Genomic DNA, 10716 nt, shown 5'->3' on the forward strand with positions numbered 1-10716 from the left:
CCTGAGGGGGTCCCAGGTGGGGTTTGGGGGGCTCCTGAGGGGGCACAGGTGGGATTTGGGGGGCACAGGTGGGGTTTGAGGGGTACCTGGGGGTACCTGAGAGGGCACAGGTGGGGTTTTGGGGGCTCCTGAGGGTGCACAGGTGGGGTTTGGGGGACCTGAGGGGGTCCCAGGTGGGGTTTGGGGGGCTCCTGAGGGGGCACAGGTGGGATTTGGGGGGCACAGGTGGGGTCTGGGGGGCACAGGTGGGGTTTGAGGGGTACCTGGGGGTACCTGAGGGGGTCACAGGTGGGGTTTGGGGGGTACCTGGGGGGTCACAGGTGGGGTTTGGGGGTCCCAGGTGGGGTTTGGGGGGTACCTGAGGGGGCACAGGTGGGGTTTGAGGGGTCCCAGGTGGGGTTTGGGGGCTCCTGAGGGGTCACCAGGTGGGGTTTGGGGGGTACCTGGGGGTTCACAGGTGGGGTTTGGGGGTCCCAGGTGGGGTTTGGGGGGTACCTGAGGGGGCACAGGTGGGGTTTGGGGGGTACCTGGGGGGTCACAGGTGGAGTCTGGGGGTCACAGGTGGGGTCTGGGGTCACCAGACGGGTCCCAGGTGCGGTTTGGGGGTCCTGGGAGATTCCCAGGTGGGTTTGGGGGGTCCCCAGGTGGGTTTGGGGGGGTCCCAGAAGGGTCACAGGTGGGGTTTGAGGGGTCTCAGTGTCCTTTGGGGTCCCCAGGTGGGTTTGGGGGGTCTCCAGGTGGGTCTGGGGTCTCTCAGGTGTGTTTGGGGGTCCCAGGGGGTCTCCAGGTGGGTTTGGGGGGGGGTCTCAGGTGTGTCTGGGGGGTCCCAGAGGGTCCCAAGGTGGGTCTGGGGTCCCCAGGAGGGTTTGAGAGGTCTCAGGTGAGTTTGGGGGTCCCAGAGGATCCCCAGGTGGATTTGGGGGTCCCGGGGAGTCCCCAGGTGGGTTTGGGTGGTCTCAGGTGGGTTTGGGGGTCCCCAGGTGGAGTTTGGGGGGTCCCCAGGTGTGTGTGGGTGTCCCCAGGTGTGTCCCTGAGCCTCGGTGGGTTTGGGGGGTCCCCAGGTGTGTGTGGGCGTCCCAGGGGGTCCCCAGATGTCCCAGGGTGTCCCCAGGTGTGTGTGGAGGTCCCAGGTGGGGTTTGGGGGGTCCCCAGGTGTGTCAGGCTGTCCCCAGGTGTGTGTGGGGGTTCCAGGCTGTCCCCAGGTGTGTCCCTGACCCCAGGTGTGTCAGGCTGTCCCCAGGTGTGTCAGGGTGTCCCCAGGTGTGTCCCAGGCTGTCCCCAGCTGTGTCAGGCTGTCCCCAGGTGTGTGTGGGGGTTCCAGGCTGTCCCCAGGTGTGTCCCTGTCCCCAGGTGTGTCAGGGTGTCCCCAGGTGTCCCAGGTGTCCCAGGCTGTCCCCAGGTGTGTCAGGCTGTCCCCAGGTGTGTCCCAGGCTGTCCCCAGGGTGTCCCCAGGTGTCCCAGGCTGTCCCCAGGTGTGTCAGGCTGTCCCCAGGTGTGTCAGGCTGTCCCAGGCTGTCCCCAGGTGTGTCAGGCTGTCCCCAGGTGTGTCAGGCTGTCCCAGGTGTGTCAGGCTGTCCCCAGGTGTGTCAGGCTGTCCCCAGGTGTGTCAGGCTATCCCGAGGTGTCCCAGGTGTCCCCAGGTGTGTCAGGCTGTCCCAGGTGTGTCAGGCTGTCCCAGGTGTGTCAGGCTGTCCCAGGCTGTCCCCAGGTGTGTCAGGCTGTCCCCAGGTGTGTCAGGCTGTCCCAGGTGTGTCAGGCTGTCCCCAGGTGTGTCAGGCTGTCCCAGGTGTGTCAGGCTGTCCCAGGTGTGTCCCTGACCCGCGGTGTCCCCGCAGGAGTTCAAGGTGGAGGTGGAGAAGTCGTTCCTGTACACGCTGTACCACTCGTTGCACCACTACAAGTACCACACCTTCCTGCGCTGCAAGGACGAGGTGAGCATGGCTGTCTGTCACCTGTCTGTCACCTGTGTGTGTCACCTGAGTGTCACCTGAGCCACCTGTGTGTCACCTGAGTCACCTGTGTGTTACCTGTCTGTCACCTGTGTGTGACATCTGTCACCTGGGACACCCCTTGTCACCTGTCACCTGTGTGTCACCTGGGCCACCCCTCTGTGCCCCTGGGTCCCTCCCATGTCCCCACACCTTCTAGCGCTGCAAGGACGAGGTGAGCGCACCTGAGCCACCTGTGTGTGTCACCTGTGTGTGTCACCTGTGTGTGACTCCTGTGTGTGTCACCTGTGTGTGTCACCTGTGTGTCACCTGAGCCACCTGTGTGTGACACCTGTGTGTCACCTGTGTGTGACACCTGTGTATGACACCTGTGTGTGTCACCTGTGTGTCACCTGTGTGTCACCTGAGCCACCTGTGTGTCACCTGTGTGTCACCTGTGTGTGACACCTGTGTGTCACCTGTCACCTGTGTGTCACCTGTGTGTCACCTGTGTGTCACCTGTGTGACACCTGTGTCTGTCACCTGTCACCTGAGTGTCACCTGGGACACCTGGGTGTCACCTGTGTGTCACCTGAGCCACCTGTGTGTGTCACCTGTGTGTGTCACCTGGGTCACACCCCTGTCACCTGTGTGTCACCTGAGTCACCTGTGTCACCTGTGTGTCACCTGTGTGTCACCTGTGTGTCACCTGTGTCACCTGTGTGTGTCACCTGTGTGTGTCACCTGTGTGTCACCTGTGTCACCTGTGTGTGTCACCTGAGTGTCACCTGTGTGTCACCTGTGCTCTCTGTGTCACCTGGGTGTCACCTGTGTGTGTCACCTGTGTGTCACCTGGGATGTCACCCCCTGTCACCTGTGTCCCTCCCCTCACACTGACCGCGCCGCCGGTCACTTTGTCACAGTGACCGTCCTGCTCATGGTGGTCATCCCGTTGGTTGTCCTGTCCATCCCACTGACCATCCCCATCCTGGTGGCCATGGCAGTGACCATCCCGCTCATGGTGGTCACCCTTTGGCCCTTTGCTCCATCCCACTGGCCATTCCCTACCCCACTGACCATTCCCCACTGACCATTCCCCAACCCGCTGACCATTCCCTGTCCCACTGACCACTCCCCACTGACCACTCCCCACTGACCATTCCCCACTGACCATTCCCCAACCCGCTGACCATTCCCTGTCCCACTGACCACTCCCCACTGACCACTCCCCACTGACCACTCCCCACTGACCATTCTCCGTCCCATTGACCATTCCCTGTCCTACTGACCATTCCCTGTCCCACTGACCACTCCCTGTCCCACTCCCCACCCCACTGACCCCTGCCCGCTGACCATTCCCCGCTGACCATTCTCTCTCCCACGGACCATTCCCCACCCCGCTGACCACTCCCCGCTGACCATTCCCCACTGACCATTCCCCATCCCACTGACCATTCCCCACTGACCATTCCCCGCTGACCATTCTCTGTCCCACTGACCATTCCCCACTGCCCACTCCCCACTGACCATTCCCCACTGCCCACTCCCCACTGACCATTCCCCATCCCACTGACCATTCCCTGTCCCACTGACCATTCCCCACTGCCCACTCCCCTCCCCACTGACCCCTCCCCGCTGCCCCCTGCCCGCTGACCGTGTGTCCGTGTGTCCCCGCAGACGACGGCCATCGAGGGCCGCGCCGAGGACCTGGGCCAGGAGGAGGTGGTGCAGCGCTGCATGCGCAACCAGCCCTGGCTCGAGCGCCTCTTCGACTCCTTCAGCGACCTGCTGGCCCAGGCGCGCGCCAAGTGCGCCTGAACCCCGAAAACACGGGGGGACACACCCCTGGGATCGGGGATCCCCCCCAAAAAACCGGGGGGACACACCCCTGGGATCGGGGATCCCCCCCAAAAAACCGGGGGGACACCCCCCAGAAATCTGGGATACCCCCCAGAAATTCGGGGTGACACCCTGGGATCGGGGACACCCTCCAGAAATCGGGGACACCCCCCAGAAATCGGGGATCCCCTCCCAAAAAACCGGGGGGACACCCCCCAGAAATTGGGGACACCCCCCAAAAAACCCAGGGGGGGACACCCCCGGCATCCGGGACACCCTCCAGAAAACCGGGGGGACACCGCCCAGAAATTCAGGGTGACACCCCCGGGATTGGGGACACCCCCTAAAAAACCCACGGGGACACCCCCTGGGATTGGGGACACCCCCTAGAAATCGGGGTGACACCCCCAGGATCGAGGATACCCCTCAAAAAATCGGGGGACACCCCTGGGATCGGGGATCCCCCCAAAAGACCGGGGTGACACCCCCTGGGATTGGGGACACCCCCAGAAAAAACTGGGGGGACACCCCCCAAAAAATCGGGGTGACACCCCTGGGATAAGGACTGAACCTGCTGCCACAGGGATGGGGACACCTGGAACCCCCCCCAATGGGGCCCCCCAAAAATGGGACCCCCCTCCCCCCCAAAATCGGGGATCCCTTCCAAAATATGGGGTGACACCCCCGGCATGGAGAGGGGACACCCCCGGGATAAGGACTGAACCTGCTGCCATGGGATGGGGATGCCTGGAACCCCCCCTAAAATGGGGATCCCCCCCCTAAAAAATCAGTGTGACACCCCCCAAAATTGGGGACCCCCCCCAAAAAATCGGGGACACCCCACAAAAAATCGGGGGGACCCCCCCGGGATAAGGACTGAACTTGCTGCCATGGGATGGGGACACCTGGAACGCCCCCTAAAATGAGGATCCCCCCCAAAAAATCGGGGTGACACCCCCCCGAAATTGGGGACACCCCCCAAAAAATCGGGGTGACATGGAGAGGGGACACCCCCGGGATAAGGACTGAACCTGCTGCCATGGGATGGGGACACCTGGAACCCCCTAAAATGAGGATCCCCCCTAAAATGGGGAGCCCCCAAAAATCCGGGATCCCCCCTAAAAAATGGGGACACCCCCAATATCTGGGATGCTCCCCAAAAAACGGGGTGACACCTCCAGAATGGAGGGTGACACCACTGAAACAGCAAAGGGGGGACAAGGACTGAACCTCTTGCTATGGGGACACCAATGTGGGGGAGACCCCCCCCAATTTAGCACCCCAAAATACGAGGACCCCCCCCCCAAAAATACAGAGGACCCCCCCCTAAAATATGGAGACCCCTCCAAAGGATGGGAAACCCCCCAAAAATGGGGATCCCCCCCAAAAAATGGGGTGACACCCCCAGAATGGCAGAGGGGACAAAGACTGAACCTCCCATCATAGGGACCCCAATGTGGGGGAGACCCCCCCAATTTAGCACCCCAAAATACGAGGACCCCCCCCAAAATATGAGGACCCCCCCAAAAAATATAGAGATCCCCCCAAAAATGTGGGAACTCCCCCAAAATCGGGGTTCCTCCCCAAAAAACACCCCCAGAACGGCAAGGACTGCACCTCCCACCATGGCGACCCCAATGGGGAGGGGGCGCCCCAAAATATTGGGGATCCCCCTCCCCCAAAAAAAAACCTGCACCCCAAAATATGGGCGGGACCCCTCCCCCAAAAAAATTGGGACCACCCCAAAAACCCCCCCAAAATGGGGGGGGGGGCGTTTTTTGGGATAAGGATTGAAGCTCCTGCAGCGGGGCCCTGAAATTCGGTGGGGTCCCCAAAATTTAGGGGGGTCCCCAAAAAATAGGGGGAGGGTCCCCAAAAAATAGGGGGGGTCCCCAAAAATGGGGTGGGGGGGACACCCAAAGGAGGGAGAGCAGGACAGATCCCCCCCCCATGCAGGAATAGGAGGATCCCATGGGGGGGTTGGGAGGGCACCCCAAAAACGGGATCCCCCCTCCCCAAATTTCCTGACAGGGTTTGAGACCACCCCCCCTCAAGAACACAGAGACCCCTCCCAAAAATCGGGGGGCAGCTCCCTCCACAAACAACACCCCAAAAATTGGGACTTCCACCCCCAAAATTGGAGCACCCCCTTTTTAGGGACCCTTCCCCACCCAAAATCCCCCCAGCAGGGTCTGTGTGTCCCCCCTCCCCTTTTTTTATAGGGTGGGGGGCTCTGGAAATTGGCAAAGATACCCCCCCCCAAAATAAAAACTGGGTGTCCCCACCCCCCCACCCCCAAATCGGGGGGTCCCCCAAAAAAACCCCCCCCGGCGGACCCCTCCCCTATTTATATATATGTACAAATGTCTATTAGCAGCCCCCTCTCTCTGCCCCGATTTTGGGGAGGGGGGTCCCCAATTTTTTTTTTTTTTTTGGGGGGGGGTTGGGCCCCCCAACACCGGTGTCCCCCCAAAAATCCCAGGCAGCCAACAGGGTTATTTTGGGGAGGTGGGGGGGGGGAAACCCCCAAAATTTGCCCCCCCCCTCCCCCTTTCCGGGACCACCCCTCACCCCCCCCCTCGAGGGGAACGTGTATATAAATTTGGGGGGCGGGGGGGTTCCATGGGGGGGGGTCAAAATGAGGGGGGGGGCCCTGCCAAGGGATGGGGAGGGGTCCCCAAAATCACCATCAGCCCCTCCCCCCCCCTCCCCAAACTATTTATTGCCAAGTTACCCCCCCCCCACCGGATGAATTTGGGGGGTGGGGTTCAAAGGGAGGGGACGCCCCCTAAAAGCCCCCCCACCCCCCGGGATTTTGGGGAGGGGGGGGGTCTGTAAATAGTGTACATGGTCAAAGTCTCTATGTATCATATTGTATTTGCCCCCCACCCCCCCCGGGGGTCGCATTTGCCCCCCCCCGGGGCAATTCCCCCCCCCTCACCCCTCCCGGGGCATTTATACCCCCCCCAGGGGTAAATTTACCCCCCCCCTCAAAAATTTGCCCCCCCTGGGTGGGGTTGATTCCCCCCCCCAGGTGTCCAACACACAACCCCTCCCCCACCATGGGGAGGGGGGGGGTACTTCCTTCCCCCCCCCTCAATTTTGGGTGGGGGGGGCTTCTCTCCTTTCCCCCTCCGCCCCCTCCCCATTTTTTTGTTCATTTCGGGGTTTTTTTTAATTATTATTATTATTATTATTATTATATATATATTGGGGGCCTCTCCTACCCCTTCCCTCCTTTCCCCCCCCCCCCCACGGGGTTTTTGGGGGGGTTTTGGGGGCCCCCCCCCCCGGTACCCCCCCCATTTTCTACGGTGTATCGTGACGGGCGTGTCGTGGGTGTTGCCGAGACCTTTTTATCGTTGCCGAGGCTCCGCGAGTTTTTTTGGGGTGAAAAAAGGGGAATTTGGGGAGGTCGCGCAGTTTTGGGGTGCAGGGGGGGGGGGGTCACAGGGTTTTGGGAGGGGTCGGATTTTGGGGGGGGTCAGTCAACTCTGGGGGTCATTTTTGGGGTGAGATGTCAGATTTTAGGGTTCACAATTTGGGGAGATTGTAAAAACAGAGTTCAGATTTTGGGGGGGTTTATATGAATTTGGGGGGCTCAGTCTTGGGGCCGAATTTTTTGGGGTCACAAAATTTGGGGGGTGGTCAAATTTTTGGGGGTCAGTCAACTCTGAGGGTCATTTTTGGGGTGAGATGTCAGATTTTAGAGTTCACAATTTGGGGAGATTGTGAAAACAGAGTTCAGATTTTGAGGGGGTTTATGTGAGTTTGGGGGGCTCAGTATTGAGGTTGAATTTTTTTGGGGGGGGTCAGATTTTGGGGAGTCAACTCTGGGAGATCAGGTATGGGGGGGGTCTCATTTTTGGGAGTGGGATGTCAGATTTTAGGGTTCAAAATTCGGGGAGATTGTGTGAAAATAGAGTTCATATTTTGGGGGTTGTGAGTTTGGCGGGCTCATTCTTGGGGTCGAAATTTTTGGAGGGTTCACACAATTTTGAGGATGGAGGGGTCACACAATTTGGGGAGGGGGTCTGCGAAATACACAAAATACACACAAATACATACCCAAGCGGGAACCCACAAATTCCCACAGAATCCAGTGCAAGGATTTGCTGTGACCATGGGCAGCATTGAGGAATCCGAGAACCCCAGGACTCTTTTTGGTCATTTTCCTCACATTTTTCCCTTTTTTACTCACATTTCCCACCCTTTTCCCCTCTGGTTTCCCACCAGTTTTCCCCTCACACTTCCCGCTCTTCTTTCTATCCCTTCACATTTCCCATCATGTTAGGCCCGGTGTTGTCTGCTTTTTTTCCCTTTAACACAAATTTTCTCTCCTGTTTCCCATCTTTTCCCCCTCACATTTCCTTTCCTTTTCTCCCCTCTCATTTTCCACCCTTTGTTCCCCTCACATTTTCCTCCCCTCACGTTTCCCGCCCTTTTCTCCCCTCACGATCCCCACCATTTTGTCCCCTCACGTTTCCCTTCCTTTTCTCCCCTCACATTTCCCACTCTTTTCTTCCCTCACATCTCCCACCTTTTCTCCCCTTATTTTACACCTTTTCTTCCTCTCATTTCCCGTCTTTTTCACTCAAGTTTGCTGTTCTCCTTGCCTTCCGTTTCCTGGCTTTTTCTCCTCATGTTTCCCGCCCTTTTCTCCCCTCACAATCCCCACCATTTTGTCCCCTCACGTTTCCCTTCCTTTTCTCCCTCACATTTCCCTTCCTTTTCTCCCCTCACATTTCCCACTTTTTTCTCCCTTTATTTCACACCTTTTCTTCCTCTCATTTCCCGTCCTTTTTGCTCAAATTTGCTGTTCTCCTTGCCTTCCGTTTCCTGGCTTTTCCTCCCCTCATGTTTCCCGCCCTTTTCTCCCCTCACAATCCCCACCATTTTGCCCCTTCACATTTCCCGCTTTTTCCTCCCCTCACGTTTCTCCCCTCACATTTTCCACCATTTTTCCCCTCATGTTTCCCACCCTTTTCTCCCCTTGTTTCATACCTTTTCTTTCCTCTCATTTCCTTTCTTTTTCATTTAATTTTACTGTCCTTTTTGTCTTCCGTTTCTGGTCTTTTTCTCCCCTCACGTTTCCCGCCCTTTTCTCCCCTCACGATCCCCACCATTTTGTCCCCTCACGTTTCCCTCTCTTTTTCCTCCTCACATTTCCCACCTTTTCTGCCCTTTCTTTATACCTTTTCTTCTCAAGTTTCCCGTCCTTTTTGCTCAAGTTTACTATCCTTTTTGCCTTCCATTTCCCAGTTTTCCCCCCCCCCTCACGTTTCCTTCTCTTTTCTCCCCTCACGTTTCTCCCCTCACATTTTCCACCAGTTTTCCCCCTCACATTTCCCATTTTTTTTCTCCCCGTTTCCTACCTTTCCTTCCTCTCATTTCTCGTCCTTTTTCCTCGAGTTTATTGTCCTTTTCGCTTTCCATTTCCCAGCTTTTCCCCCTCACGTTTCCTGCTCTTTTCTCCCCTCACATTTCCCTCCCTTTCTCTCCCCTCATGTTTCCCGCTCTTTTCTTCTGTCACCCCAAAATTACCTTAAACCACCCAAACATAGCATAAAAACACCCCAAAAAATTAAAAAACATGCCCAAAATGCCCTAAAAGCGCCCTAAAACCACCTAAAATAACCCAAACCCACCAAATATCCTAAAAATGTCCCTAAAAATATCCTAAAATCCCCAAGAATTGCCCAAAAACTGCTCAAAAATACCACCAAAATTCCCCAAAACCACCAAAACTCTCCCGAATTCCCAAAAAACCCCTCAAAGTATCCTCAAAATACCCTAAAAACACCCCAAAAATGTCTCAAAACCACCCCAAAACAATCGCAGGTCTGGGGGGGTGTGTGTACCCTCTTTCCGCTGTTTCCGTTGCCATGGGAACAACGCGATTGCCATGGAAACAGCGCGGGGGGAGGGGAGAAGACACAGCAGTGTTGCCATGACGACAGCGATGCGGGGGAGACGGCGCGCCCTGGGAACAGCGCGGGCGGTTTCCATGGTAACAGGAACAGCGGCGCGGAGGGAGGCAAGGCGATTAAGGCAACGGCGGTTGCCATGGGAACAGAGCGGGCGGTTCCCATAGCAACGGGAACAGCGCCAAGAGCGAGAATCGCGGCCCCCTCCGGGAAAATGGGAATGGGGAGGGGGGGGTTCCAAAAATGGGACCCCCCCCAAATTTGGAGACCCCTCCTCAAAAAAAGGATCCTGGGGTGCGACCGACAGCCCTGACAAAATTTGGGGACCCCCCCCCAATCCGAAATTTGGAGTTTCCCCCCCAAAAATTGAGTTTCGAAATGTGGAGTTCTCCCCCAAATTGGAGGTCCCAAGGGCATGACCGCCCCCAAAAATAGGGAACATCCCAAAAAATTGGGGTCCTAAAGGTGCGACCCTCCCCCCCAAAAAAAAATTGGGGCCCCCCCAAAAATGGAACCGCCCAAAAATTTGGGGTCTGTCCCCAAATTTGGCCGTCATAAAGGCGACTCTCCCCTCAAAAAATGAAATCGCCCAAACTTTGTGGTTCTAGGGGTGCAATCCCACTCCCTCAAAAAATGGAACCACCCAAAAGTTGGTGACCCCCCCGCAAAAGTTGGGGTCCCAGGGACGCGAATCACCCCCCAAAAATGGAATCTTCCGAAATTTGAGGACCCTTTCCCTAAAATTTGGGGTCCCAAGAGTGCGACACCCCCTAAAAATGGAATCGCCCCAAAAATTGGGGACCCCAAGGATATGACCCCCCCCCCCAAAGAATGGAACCTCCCAAATTTTGAGGACTCCTCCCCAAAATTTGGAGCCCTAAAGGCGCGGGCCCCCCCCAAAAAAAATGGAACTGCCCAAATTTGGGGTCTCCCCTCACCCCCATTTGGCCCCAAGCCCCGCCCACAAAGAGCCTCAAGCCCCGCCCACAAAAAGCTCCAAGTCCCGCCCCGATTTCCAAACC

At 57.6% G+C, this 10716-nt stretch overlaps 1 protein-coding gene across 1 annotated transcript in view; it reads left to right on the plus strand.

Annotated features, from left to right (window-relative positions):
• The window catches only part of PRR12 (proline rich 12), a 49859-nt gene extending 44582 nt beyond the window's left edge, over window positions 1–5277 (plus strand). Inside the window, 2 exon segments of the mRNA XM_074531639.1 lie at window positions 1836–1931; window positions 3606–5277. Coding sequence (XP_074387740.1) covers window positions 1836–1931; window positions 3606–3746 — 237 coding nt within the window. The 3' untranslated portion in view covers window positions 3747–5277.
• The last annotated feature ends 5439 nt before the right edge of the window (window positions 5278–10716 follow it).

This window comes from Zonotrichia albicollis, chromosome 38 (assembly GCF_047830755.1).
Source record: "Zonotrichia albicollis isolate bZonAlb1 chromosome 38, bZonAlb1.hap1, whole genome shotgun sequence".
Classification (NCBI taxonomy): domain Eukaryota; kingdom Metazoa; phylum Chordata; class Aves; order Passeriformes; family Passerellidae; genus Zonotrichia; species Zonotrichia albicollis.